Genomic DNA, 15167 nt, shown 5'->3' with positions numbered 1-15167 from the left:
CGCTTCAGATCAGATCTGTGATGGTTTGTAAGGAAAGGTGCTGTATATATATATATATACGTCTGCTGGTGTTGTGTTATTTCTGCAGGAGTGAGTCTGAGTGAGTCTTAATACAGAAGCCGAACAATTTATAAAAACTGAAAAGGTCACTGCAACTTTTTATCACGTGATTCAGATTTTTATTTATTTTTTGCAATTTTTATAATTTGGACTTTACTTCTCAGAAATACAAGTTTACAGTATATCTACAATTTGGATTTATTTTAAGTTTATCTCAAAATGTGTTCATTTCTTCTCAGAAATGTAGTTAAAATCTCACAATTCTGACTTTTTGTCTCATAAATTTCATTTATATCTCACAATTTGGACTTTTTGTCTCAGAAATGTGAGTTTTTTTTATCTCAAAATGTGTTATTTTCTTCTCAGAAATGTAGTTTATATATCACAATTTGGACTTTTTGTCTCAGAAATGTAGTTAAAATCTCACAATTTGTACTTTTCTTATCATAAATTTCATTTATATCTCACAATTTGGATGTTTTGTCTCAGAAATGTGAGTTTTAATCTCAAAATGTGTTCTTTTCTTCAAAGAAATGTAGTTTATATCTCACAATTTGGACGTTTTGTCTCAGAAATGTAGTTAAAATTTCACAATTCTGACTTTTTGTCTCATAAATTTCATTTATATCTCACAATTTTGATTTTTTTGTCTCAGAAATGTAGTTTATATATCACAATTTGGACTTTTTATCTCAAAATGTGTTATTTTATTCTCAGAAATGTAGTTTATATATCACAATTTGGACTTTTTATCTCAAAATGTGTTATTTTCTTCTCAGAAATGTAGTTAAAATCTCACAATTTGGACTTTTCTTCTCATAAATTTCATTTATATCTCACAATTTGGATGTTTTGTCTCAGAAATGTGAGTTTTTATCTCAAAATGTGTTCTTTTCTTCTAAGAAATGTAGTTCATATCTCTCTATTTGAACTTTTCAATTCAGAAATGTGAGTGTATTTTATCATTATTATGACTATAGAACAACACGAGTGCTTCCATAGCCTAATGACATTCCTTTAAAGACAGGAAAGTAATGAACCCAAACTCTGATAAATAAGATCAGAGCTGAATGCCTGATGCTTGTACGTCTGTTTTTTTGCGATACGATGCCGTTATTCCCTGATAACACGGTCCTGACATGCAGATAAGTGTGTTAAAGTGAAAACAGCACTATCACCGTGCACCTCATCAGTAAACTAGTTCATCTTGTCGGTAGTGGTTTATTTCAGGCTGGCTTTTTATATCTTATTTGCTTTGTAAATCTTGTTGATGTGCTTTAGTTGTTGCCGGATGAGAGATATTATTAGCTCGGGCTGAACAGATGTCTCCTCCTACACGACAGATGACAGAGACAGCGCAAATGAAAACAAAAACCTTCCTGAAGATGCCAAAGTGTTTTATAGTATCTCCAAGAACAGGAGACTCAGTGTTGTTAATGAGGTGTGATGCGTTTGTTTTATTGGCTTCACGACAGTCAAACACAAACTGAAATGTGTGTTTGATTTATTGTGTGAGCTAGTGTGAAAACTCTGTCTCTGACTCCTCGTGGAGCAAGCAGACGCACCGCAGACCTCCAGCCTGTTCTGACTTTGGACGTTTTATCTTGTTCTTGCCGATCAGACTTCAAGCAGATAATGAAATATCCCAGAAATCCCTCAGACTTACACTGATGGAGTCTTCTGAGTCTGGCTTCAGCTGTTTTACACTTTCAGAGCAGTCAAGCCCAGCTTTAGTTTGTTGAAATGCATGTTTTTACGTATTTTTATTTTACACCTTGCATGTGTGTGTGTGTGTGTGTGTGTGTGTGAGAGTGAGTGCTTGTATGTGCATGCATGTGTGTGTGTGTGTGTGTGTGTGAGTGAGTGCTTGTATGTGCATGCATGTGTGTGTGTGTGTGCGTGTATGTGTGTGTGTGTGTGTGTGTGTGGGTGAGAGTGTGTGTGAGTGCTTGTATGTGCATGCATGTGTGTGTGTGTGTATGTGTGTGTGTGTGTGCGTGTATGTGTGTGTGTGGGTGAGAGTGTGTGTGAGTGCTTGTATGTGCATGCATGTGTGTGTGTGTGTATGTGTGTGTGTGTGTGTGTGTGTGTGTGTGTGTGTGTTTGTGTGTGTCTGTGTGTCTGTGTGTGTGTGTGTGTGTGTGTGTGTGTGTGTATGTGTCTGTGTGTGTGTGTGTGTGTGTGTGTGTGTTTGTGTGTGTCTGTGTCTGTGTGTCTGTGTATTTGTGTGTGTGTGTGTTTGTGTGTGTCTGTGTCTGTGTGTCTGTGAATTTGTGTGTGTGTGCGTGTGTGTGTGTGTGTGTGTTTGTGTGTGTCTGTGTCTGTGTGTCTGTGTATTTGTGTGTGTGTGTGGCATGCTAAAGTTTGGGAACCCTTGCAGAATCTGTGAATAATGTGAAGAGAAGATCATACAAAATGCATGCAATTTTTTTTATTTAGTACTGTCCCAAGTAAGATGTTTTACATAAGATGTTCACATATAGTCAACAAAACAAAAAAATAGCAGAAATTATTAAAATAACCCTTTACTTAATATCTTTACTTTGATTTATTGCATGAAAGAAAAATCCCATACAATGTATTGTTTCAAATATAACCCTAGAAACACATGTGCATTCATCTGTTTTTATTTGCATTGCATATCAATAAATGTTTAATTCACTTCTATGTATAACATGTCTAGTCAATGTTTCTGTTTTCTTCTGTTCTGATTAGTACATTCGTTTCCACCTGTGTTTTACTAATTATCTCGTTTGTCTCCGTTCACTGAAGCTCTGTGTTCTCCTGAGTTTCTTTGCCCTGTATTGCATGTTTCATGTTGGTAGTGCTGTGTGTTCTCTTACTATCTCTTATGGATCTATTAAAAGTCTGTTATTTATAGTTCTCAGACGTCGTGAGCTCCTTACAGCACCAACACCGTGTGCAAATCCAGATTTTAGCTGCATGATTGTGAATAAAGCCGATTATAAATAGATATCAAACCATCTCAGACCTTCAGAGCTTGACTGTGGTGCATCTGCAAAATATAAACATGTATAAATAAATAAATGCCCAGATTTTGTTTGCCGATAGAGCCGTCCCGATCCTTCGTGAAGCTCCTCTGTAAAACTGCGCGTCAGCCGTGGCATTCATCAGGAGCGTAGGTTTGACATTGACGGAGGGTGTAATTGAGCGAGCTTGTTGAATTCAGCGAGGTTTTGACTATAGAGCGATTAGTCACGGGTGCTATATGAGTTTTCCTCACATGACACTCCTCTATATCTCAGGATGACTAATGTGACTGAGCGTCAGTGTAACGGGATTACGACAGCGAGAAAACATCATGTTTACCTCCGAAACTTTACGGCTCAAAATGCAAATCTGCAGCTCTGTGGAGGATAAGCTCTGTCCAAATCTGATGTTTGAACTTCGGCAGGCTTCGCAAGGTTGGCCGTGACGGTTTTGGTGATGTCTGGATTTACCTCTGTGTGGTGTACGAATAGATTCTGCTTGAACGTGTACAGAGGATCAGGATACACACAGACGAGTGAAGAGAGATGGTTCCTGGAGCCTTCTGAAGAGATGTGTGTTCATCTGTTGGTGAAGGGACATGAATCATTCATTAATGCGTTGACAGTCACACGACGGCCGTGAAAACTACTCTTACGGATGTCTGGATGTCATTACATTAGAGCAGGTTAAACTAGCGGTTTGTGAGGTGATGAAATGTTTAACACAGGTTTTATAGGGTCTTTATACATCTTAATTTCGCGCCTCCACAAATTTAGGACCTAAAAAATGAATTAAACTGGAGTAGAAAGTCTTCAATGCATTAAGTTGTTAAATTAGATATTGCATTTATTACACACACACAAACACACATTTACACACAAATATATAATATATATATATATATATATATATATATATATATATATAATTAGTATTTATATTTTTCAGAAAATACACTAACTAATATCTGTATTATTACTTATTTATCAACTCACAATTTTTACTTTGGGAAACACTGGTCTAATGAAATAAGAGCTGATGAAAAGCAAATAATTAATTAAATACAATAAAAAAAAACAACAACAAGCAACCAACCAAACAAAAAAATATATATAATTTTTTAAAACATATGTTTCGTGTTTCCACAAATGAAAATCTTAAATTCAAGGTATTAAAATGTTACATGGACTGCAAAAAATAAATAAAAAATAAAAATAAAAATTATAATAAATAAAAAAAATAATAATAATAATTAATTAAATTAATTAAATTAATTAAATTAATTAAATTAATTAAATTAATTAAATTAATGAATAAATTAATAAATCAAACAGAAACAAACAAAAAAAATATTGAAACATCCTTAAATTGATTATGATTATGCCTAAAACGAAAACAAACATCTATCAACATAATTGATCTGTCAGATAACTTTAATAAAAAATGAGTTATTTTGCTCAAGTAAATGTATCTTAAGAATCTTGAAATTCGCACTGAAAAGAAGACAACAACACTAATGGAAAACATTATAATATAATATAATCTAATATAATAAAAATAGTTAACTAATTATTAAATAAACAAAGATAAACAAATGCATAGAAATAAACAAACATTCCTCTCTCAAGAATCAATCTTCCCTCTTTCCAGTAGAAGTTCATTAACGTGTGTTAGCGCTGAGTGAGCTTTCGATGCGATCTTAAGAGGGTTTCCAGGTCTTATGAAAAGATTTGCGAGATCCTGAAAGCCAGAATGGTGACTTCTCAAATTTTTATACAGCAAAAGATTTCTAAGATGCACATATCATGCGACGAGGGGATGACATGTTTCGTCTTACTACGGTAGAGAAGGTGATGACCAGCGAGGATGAGACGATCAGATCCAGTCTGGAGGAAACGCCAAACACGACTGTCTAAGTCTATGTTCACAAATAAATTAAACCAAAGTATGTCAGCCGAGGGCCACTCCAGAACATATGGACAAATGACAAGCTTCACTCCAATCTGGAGACAGTTTTACTAGTTTGGCATTTGTTAAATGAGCTCTGGCACACATGGAAGAGGAGTGAACCAGATTTAAAATGTAAATGCTTTTAAAACGGCCCTTAATCAATTCTTTCGACGTTTCCCTGACACAGTGTTCGAGCTGAGATGAGACGAGCGTGAGATTAATGAAACAGACTGAATCAGCGCTCGTGTTTGACTGACGTGTCTAAGCTGGACTGATAGTCGCTGGTCCCACATTAGCGTGTGTGAATTGGAGCTGATTTGGGGGTAAAGTGAATCAATGCTGATGGTTTTTGCATGTGCAGTCGGATGATTTGTGACGGCGCAGTGAAACGCAGACTGGGGATTCGCACCAGAAAGAAAAGATGTGCTTAAAGCGGTGGTGCATTTCAGCACAGCTCATTAGAAATGAAAAGGATCGCTACTAATGTCTACCACAACTGACTCTGTGAAATATGAGCAGAAATGATATTCAATATTGCACAGACTGGACAGAACACATCCCATGTTATTTTGATTCATCTGGTTGGGTTAAATGTTTGTACCCACCATGCTGGGTTGTTTAATTTAGGTCAAGGATTATTTGAAAACTGGCTGGAAAAAAAGTGTTGCTTTGCAGTTGCTAGAATGTTCTAGGGGTTTACTGATAATACTGATGATGTCACTGATAATTGATGTATTTCAAGTGTCTAATCGTTTATTGCTAATCGTTTATTAGAACTAATAGTGCAATGATTGTTTGGCTTGGAAACCCTTCTAATCACTGATTACATGAATGAGTTTAGTAAGATCTGTCACTGCGTCGCTCTTCTTCTCGCCGTCTCATCCTCTCTCTCTCATCTCCGTATTTTTAGCCTGTGAAAGTGACGGAAGTCGGAGAGGTTTAATTTAGCATTTGGGCGTTTAAGCTCTTCTCTGTGATGTCTGAGAAGCAGAATGCAGTCTCTAACGCCAGCGGATTTCACTATGACAGCAAATAAATAGCTGTCATGTAATATCTAGTAATTCCTGAGTGATTTTCAGGAGCTTTTTATGGGTGTGCGGCTCCAGTTCAACCGTATGGCTTTGCACTTTCTGAAAGACTTACAGTGTGCATTAGCAATTCATACAAGTTCACCCAAAAATAAACTTTCTGTCATCATTTACTCACTTTCATGCTGTATCTATTGGACTTTCTTTATTTAGCAGAACACAAGAATTTCACATGGCTTTTTCTTTTTACTTAAAAGTGAAATAAAATAAGCACGTCAGGCTCCAGAAATGACAATGAAGCGTCATGAAAGTATCAATAATATATGCATGTGCAAATGAGATTAGAAAGATATTGCATGGAGTAAACAATGTCTAAAATCAATACAGTGAGTAAAATGACAAATGCTTGTTTTTTGAATGCATACACAAAACATGCTTACATGCAAATCTAATGCAAACTTCTGCACTTCATCGTGCCTCATTGTCTGAACTGCAGCATTAGCATGCCTTTAAAAGCTAATATTGCTGGTTTATACGTGTGTTTAGAAGTGACTGCTAATGCATCTCTGTGATAAGCTGAACTCCCACACACTAGCGCTGAACTTTAGCACATTAGCGAGGCTTGTTGAGCTCTAAATGAACACTGTCACATCGCTCGCCCACTCAATAAGCTCCTCTTAAATGACCCGCGAGACCTTCTCTTTTCACTTGGTTTCACTCTATTGCCATTAGCTTTAACGTGGAAGACTAGTGCTGTCTTCAAGATGCATGGGAATGAGTGTATTTACATGACAATCTCACATGAGCGCCACTGTAATGACGGTATTAGTGGATGCTAATTTGGTATTGATCAGGGATTGTGAATGTTGATGATACAGATGAAGAGTTTTGATCCGAAACTGCTTCTTTAACTGGTTTATGATGGATTACATTTCCTCTTATTCTTTCTGATAGCATGCTAATGATGGAATTGCACTAGTGCTGCATCCAGTCTTTGTTTGTAAGTATGTCACAGTTTTTAATCATCTGAAATGTGGGATTTATATTTCAAAGCGACTATTGCGTTTAATATCAAGGATGCAAAACATGCGCAAAGTGCACATTTGGATTTGCGATGCAGGGTGTTTTTAATTTATAATAACTGCAACTATAAATTTTTTGTTTTAAACGTATAGATTTTATTCTTGTTCTGTTTTGAATATCGGTTTAATAATACAGAATTAAGTTTAATGTTTAGCAATGTAGTAGTTAATGGTGACTTTTTCCTCTTTTTCTTTTTAGCTTATTGTTAAGTAAAACAGTAAAAAAAAAAAAAGAATGAGTAATTGAAATAAATATGTTTAGATTTAAGTACTAAAATTACTAAAGCTAAAACTAAAAAAAAAAAAAAAAAAATTAAAGCTGAAAATAAACAGAAAAACGACTAATAAAAGAAAAAAGCATATAACAAAATTAGCAAATCCTAGCCTACATTTAAAATTAAAAACTAAGTATATAAAAATAAAAGCTAAATGAAAATATGATTAAATTCTTTCATATAAATAAAAAATATATTTTATTTATATAATATAAATATTCTACAATATTATATGAATAATACTGAAATAATGACTCATTTTTCAGATATATGGTAAAAAAGAAGATTAAAAAAGTTTAATATGTAAGTCAAATCTGAGTAAATATACAATTATCCAACACATGCCATTAATTTCTGAATAGAAATGTTAAAAATGCCTAAAATATAAATGATAAATAATAAAATGTTAAAAATGCCTAAAAAATAAATAATAAAATAAAATAAAATAAAATAAAGACTTGTTTTCCAAAATATGTTAAAAATGGTAGTAAAAAAATGCTTAAAAAATTTATAATAAATAATTAAATTTTAAAAATGCCTAAAAACAAAAAATAATAATAATAAAAAAAATAATAATAAAAAAAATAAATAAATAAAGACTTGTTTTCCTAAATATGTTAAAAATGGTAGTAAAAATAAAAGTGTAAGAAATCTAAATTAACCTAACACATACACGTTATTTCAGTTAAAGTCATGGTGGTATCATCATCACTATTTCTAAAGGAGCTTCCCAGGAGGACTTGAAGGCAGCAGCAGGATCAAACGCTGCTTCTGGCTGATCCAGGGTTCATTTGTTCTCTCTTACATGTCAACTTAAGCGTGCAATGTTTTGGCTTTGCATCTGACGGATCTCCATCAGAGGAGGCGTGTGGTCCAGCTGGTTTAGTAATGTCTTCTGAGGCCTGATTTCTGAAGTCTGGATCAAAAACCAGTGACATACTGCCTCTGTAATCGCGTACAGCAGTGCGGCTCAGGTTCATTCATTTTCTGGATTCTGTCTGGAAGATTGAAGCCAGTTCGTGTAGCATGAACACACACGTTTACATTAACAGCTCCACTAAGAGTCACTAGACGTTTGCTTCAGCTGAGAGGTTCAGCCATGCATGAAATCCAGCATACACTGCTCTAAGCATTTGTGTTCATGTTCCAGTGTATACAGTAGACGCTTTGGGCTTTAATAACACTTATTTACGAGCATGAAACCACACATCCACACACTCACGAAGACAACAATGTAAAATATAATGTAGAAAGCTAGTATTAGAGCTAGTTTTTATTTGTATAAATATATTGTGTAGGAATGTTGGTTATTTATTTTAATTAATATGTTTATTTAGATTTTATTTATTTATTTATAAATGTATTTATTAAGAAATTTCTTTGTTTAGAAATTTATTAAGACATTTATTAAGACATTTATTTTAAGGCATTTATTTTGGTGATTGTTTATTTTGTACGTTTAGAAAAATATTGAGATATTTATTTATGTTTTTAGACTTTTGTATCTCAAGTGTGTATCAATTTGATCATCTGGGAAACATATTTTTATTTAAATAATTACACGTGTTTAAAAAGTGTTTATTTAGAAATTAGAAATCAAAGCTGCTGACTAGGTTTTGGAAAATAAAAATATATTTGATTTATTCAGGAAATTGTTTATAGTCTTATTTTTTATTTTTATTTAGAAATAAATATTTTAGAAAAATATATTGGATTTATTCAGGAAATTGTTTATAGTGTTATTTTTTTTATTTATTTAGAAATACATATTTTAGAAAAATATATTGGATTTATTCAGGAAATTGTTTATAGTGTTATTTTTTTTTTTTTATTTAGAAATACATATTTTAGAAAAATATATTGGATTTATTCAGGAAATTGTTTATAGTGTTATTTTTTTTTTTTATTTAGAAATACATATTTTAGAAAAATATATTGGATTTATTTAGGAAATTATTTATAATGTTATTTTTTTTTTACATTTATAAATATGTAATGTATTTAGAAATGAATTTATTTAGACATCCATTTATTTATTTAGAAATATATTGTTTTATTTGTTTTAGTAATGCATTTCTTAAGAGATTTTTTTGTAATTAATTTGATTATTTAGATAATTTTTTTTATTTTTTGAAAGAAGAAATGTATTTAGAATTTTGTTTTTTATATTAAGAATACAAAAATACAGAATTTGCTTTATTATTCTAATACAGTGCTGCTCGAAAGTTTGGGCACCCCTTGCAGAATCTGTGAAAATGCAAGTAATATTCAAAAAATAAGAGAGATTATTAAATGCATCACAAAACAGAAAGACAGTCGAGGATCATCAGGTAACAGCACACAGTATTAAGAACCAAGGGTTCCCAAACTTTTGAGTGGGGTTATTTTAATCATTTCAGCATTTTTTTTTGTCTTGTGGAATAAATGTTAAAATATTTTATGTACAATATCTTACTCAGGACAGTACTAAATAAAAAATAACATGCATTTAGTATGATCTCTCTTATTTTTGAAAATTACTCGCATTTTCACAGATTCTGCAAGGGGTGCCCAAACTTTCGAGCCCCACTGTGTATATATATATATATATATATATATATATATATATATACAAACAATTTGCAAGCTGCATGAATTCTTAAAAAGTGGACGAACACAGCTGTTCTCTCACTTTGTGTTTTGTATGAAAAGCAGTGTTTAATAGCAATCTGGCGTCGGGTTAAATGAAGTTCTGTTTATTCAGCACTACATCTGCGAGCAGGAGAAAAGAGAAATGCAAGTTCAGAGTTCTGAGAGCCTCTTATCCGTCGAACTGTGCCTACGCTTGTGTTTTTCACTTCCAGCACCTGCCTTTCAAACCAGACAAACTCACATTCACACGCTGTTCTGCTGCTCAAGTGTTCACTTACAGTGTTAGGGGTGCAACGGTTCAACTCTCTCACGGTTCAGTTTGTATCACGGTTTTAGAGTCAGTTTCACGGATTAAAGACTGTTTAAGTTTGGACGTGCCTCGTGCGTGCTTCCATAACAGCGTATGTAGTGTAGTCGTTTAGGAATGCATTTCTGTCTTTGTTTAGAAATTTATTTACAGTGTGTTTTATCTAGAAATGCATTTATTTAGAAATGTACATGAAATGTATTTTTCAATTTATTGATGTATAAATCTTCATTTAAAAAAAGGTACAAATTAAAAACAACATGTATTTATGTATTCGTTTAGAAATTGATTGATTTAGAATATATAATTTGTATTTTATTAATGTATTTATTAAAAATTAGTATGCAGAAATGTACTTTGAAATGGTTTTTTTCATGATTAGACCAGGAACGTGTGTTATAGGGTCAGTTTTGTTTTAATTATATGTTACAGGAGAAAATAATTCAATCATTGTGCGATACATTTGTATTTTACTTAATTTTTGCTTATCATATTTTACTTTTAAAAATGGACTAAACAGACATTGGATGTATGTTAAACACAGAATTGTTGTGGAAGATGGATTTTTTCCTCCTTATGAGCTGTTATATATTTTTACATAAATATCTCTGACTTTCTCCTTCCTCCCACCTGAATCTGGAGCATGCAAGGCCTTTGAGTTTTGGAGACTCATTTTCATAATCTCTCTACACAGCAGTGAAACTCATAAGCGTCTGACAGCTCCGGCAGAAGAGAGTTTAATGACGCAGGCCAAATGCCTTATTTGAGTAATAGGAAAAGGCAAAGGCATTAAACGAGCCGTTCGTCCTGCAACGTTACTCACACGCTTATATGTGTCTCATCATGCAATCCGCTGACACTGTCTGCGTCTGATTCGGTTTAATGCAGATGAGCATGCATTCAGTGTATAATGTGTGTGTGTGTGTGTGTGTGTGTGTGTGTGTTTAATGTGCAGGGGGAAGGAGTTCGGTCACGATGTGGACTTCATCATTAAAACACCTGAGGCCGGACAAGAGGATGTGATTCTGACCGCGGTGATCGAGCGATTCAAAAGCCAGGTACAGAAACACCTTCTGCTGGAAAAGCTTTTATTTGAAGATTGATTGGCCAAATATTAAAACTAGATTAGATCTACCACAGTGGTGTCATCTGCGAATTTGATTATGGTGTTGGAGCCATAAACAGGAATGTATCATGGTTGAATAAGGAGTACAGAAGAGGTCTCAGCACGTAGCCCTGTGGCACACCTGTGTTCAGAGTGATGATGGAGGAGGAGAGGTTATCTAACTGAACAGACTGGGGTCTGCTAGTCAGAAAGTCCAGAGTCCAGTTGAAGAGGGATGTGCTGATTCAAAGCTGGCTGAGCTTGTAGGGGATTACGGTGTTAAATGCAGAACTGAAATTAATGAACAGCATTCTCACATGTGCATTTTGACTGACACAGGTGGGAGAGGGATGTCACTTTGCAGGCATCAGTCACATAAGTATACGTGGTCCAATGTATTATGTCCCCTTGTTTCAGTTTCTCAGTGCATGAAATGAATGACCCCGCGTTTCGCTTCAGAATAAATGACCTACTTTGAAAAATACACTTGTCAGTTTGGAAAGTTATGCTCGAGAAACCTTGATGGTGAATCTTTTACAAAGACTTACAATGAAGGTATATATATATATATATATATATATATATATATATATATATATATATATATATATATATATATATATATAAAACCTTGATTGTGAATGTTTATGTTTTATAGACTTAAAAAACAAACGTTTTTTTATTTGTTTGTTTTATTATATATTTGCATATTTTTTATATTTATTGTTTATTTTATGGGTGTGTTAGTGTCTTATTTTTCAAATAAAATGTTTGTTATTTTATTTTTTTATAGTTTAATAATTTAATAGTAGTTTTAATAAATAAATAAATATTTATGTGTTTGTTTTATTATATATTAAATGTATTTATAATATTTATGTATTTTATATGTTTGCTATAACTTTATTTTAATTACATTTTTAGTATTTAGTTGTGTTTATTATAATAGTTTTTAATCATTAATTGTGTGTGTATATATGTATGTGTGTGTGTGTGTGTGTACATATATATATGTTAGAACGACACGTGTGTGAGTAATTAATGACAAAATTAATTTGTAAATTTTTTTGTGGAACAACCCTTTAACATATTTACTGACATATCGCTCAAGACTTACTAAAATACAAATTATAATTTAATTGGACTACTACTTGTGCACAATGCACATTCCTTAATATTAAGCCTAAAATGTGTTTTAATGTCACTATTGCTGAGGATTGTACTTAAAATAATAAAGATATGTAAATGCAAGATACACTTCAGCACTACTTCCACACAATTAAAGTGCATTAAGCACAAAATTAGTTGTTCCACTTTAGCAACCTTTAAGTATACCAGTTTGGTATAGAAGTACAATTGCTGGGTATTTTTATTAAGCACATAAATATTTACATTTATTTGTGTTATGCTTGATTTAATTATATTTTAAATACATTGTAGTGTATTTATTTTTCACATGATATTGCATGTGGGATCATTCATCACATGCTAAGATCTGTGATGTTTGAGTATATGAATGTGTTGTTTTTGTGGATGATGTCCTGTAAGTCCCCTCTGAAGTGTGAATGTAAGCACTGGTTCTTGCTGTGTTTTGATGAAATCACATGGATCGTCATCAGATGTGCTGGAGTGTGTCTGATGCTCTGTGATTTCATCGAAGTTTCGTGGTTTTGATTGTCCTGTACTAGCAGAGATGCTGTTGTCGGGCAGAAAGCCTTTAATGGTCACTTAAAACATTTAGAGTTCATACGTTTGGTGGATAAACAACTTCCTCTTTTCTCTAATGTTTGGCAGCTGATTACAGAGCAGGAAGGAAAGACGAAATAGTAGACCAAACAACAGTTTTTACTATGGTGAAATCAAAGGTTTTATTTGTGGCATATGGGGACATAACAGCAGACAACAGCTCAATATTTTTTGCATTTATGATGACAACAGTTTCATGTCATCTAAAGTCTTTATGTATAGCTATGGTAGCCAACATAGTCATAATATACAACATAGCCTACACCCAAATCACAGCCCTGCTGATACACAGCCACATTACACTGCTATCTCCAGTATAGATGTCTCATTTGATTGTAATTATAATCCAGCTTTGACACATTATGAATTGCTGCGTGCATGTAATGTAATGGTGTTAGGTGTTGATGTGAGACTCACTGATAAAGAGCTGGTTGAGTGTAGAGGTCAGTAGATAACACATCTGGACATGAGAAGGTGTTTCTGCTGCAGATGGATCAGAAAGACGAACATGAGAAAGTGAATGCTAAGCAAAGATAGATGGAGCCGCTATGAGTGAACAAGAGCGATGAAACACGCGTGTTGTTGCCACCTGGAAGCCTGGAGGAGTTCATGCGGCGAGTGAGTGGGAGGCGACGGACCGATGATGGGTTGCCTGTCGCCCTCTCTGTCATTTCAGGGATTAAAAATAACCCAGCTGCTGCACTCCTTCCTCTTTCACTTTGTATTGCTTGCTCTCCGTCCTTATATATTGTAATTGTGTTAAAAACATTAACACTGATCACACCTGCATTCAGATCTGAGCTTGAGGGAAACAAACATCACAAATGAGACTCTTTAACAGCTCAATCGCTTCTTCCTAGATAGTAATACAGTTGAATTAAGAGCAGAAAGTGTCCATGGGATTTCCATTTTATATCATTACTGTCATGGAGAAATGTTTCTTTACAAAAGAAGAAGAACGCACACACACACACACACACACACACACAGATCTTTTAATTCTCATAAGATTTATATTTAAGCCAAGATTCAACCAAAACCACTGAATAAATAATTGATTAATGTAAATTGTACATACAAATTTACATAAAAACATTTAATTTAAATTCAATTCAAGTTTATCTATATAGCACTTTTCATGTAACAATTAGTTGCAAAGCAGCTTTACAGAAAATTAAGTTTCTACAATACATTTAGTAGTAGCTTATAAGTTGTTAATGTCAGTTAATGTACATATGGCAGGAATGTATGGAAAAATCAATTAAAGACTAAAACAGATGATGAACACTATTAGCAGCCATAATAATATGTTGCAATTAACCAAGCAAAAATTATTTGTTCAACCCAAGCTAAGGAATAATAATGTGCATATGATTAGATTTAATCTAGATTTAATCGGAGAGAGTTTGTCTGAACCCCGAACATTATCAGGAAGGCTATTCCAGAGTTTGGGAGCCAAATGTGAGCTTAGGAAGCGTGATGGGTTGTAGCGTGGTAGAAGGCTAGTTAGGTACGCAGGAGCTGAACCATTTAGGGCCTTATAGGTAAGTAATGATAATTTGTAACTGATACGGAACTTAATAGGTAGCCAGTGCAGAGACTGTAAAATTGTGGTAATATGATCATATTTTCTTGACCTCGTAAGGACTCTAGCTACTGCATTTTGGACTACCTGTAGCTTGTTCATTGAAGAAGCAGGACAACCACCTAGAAGTGCATTACAATAGTCCAGTCTAGAGGTCATGAATGCATGAACTAGCTTTTCTACATCAGGAACAGGTAACATGTTTCGTAGCTTGGCAATGTTTCTAAGATGGAAGAATGCAGTTTTTGTAATTTTGGAAATATAATTTTCAAAAGACAAGTTGCTGTCTAACATAGCATCCAGATTTTTGACTGTAGAGGAAGTAACAGTACATCCGTCTAGTTGCAAACTGTAATTCAAGAGATTCTGTGTACAGTTTTTTGGTCCAATAGGTAATATCTCTGTCT

At 33.6% G+C, this 15167-nt stretch overlaps 1 protein-coding gene across 1 annotated transcript in view; it reads left to right on the top strand.

The window, feature by feature from the left end:
• LOC113077836 (DNA nucleotidylexotransferase-like) overlaps positions 1–15167 on the top strand; it is an 84620-nt gene that overhangs the window by 25865 nt on the left and 43588 nt on the right. The window contains exon 8 of the mRNA XM_026250100.1: positions 11280–11382. Within this exon, the coding sequence (XP_026105885.1) occupies positions 11280–11382 (103 nt within the window). The remainder of the gene's footprint in view (positions 1–11279; positions 11383–15167) is intronic.

This window comes from Carassius auratus, unplaced genomic scaffold (assembly GCF_003368295.1).
Source record: "Carassius auratus strain Wakin unplaced genomic scaffold, ASM336829v1 scaf_tig00023288, whole genome shotgun sequence".
NCBI lineage: Eukaryota > Metazoa > Chordata > Actinopteri > Cypriniformes > Cyprinidae > Carassius > Carassius auratus.
This window is presented reverse-complemented; position numbering and strand designations above follow the sequence as displayed.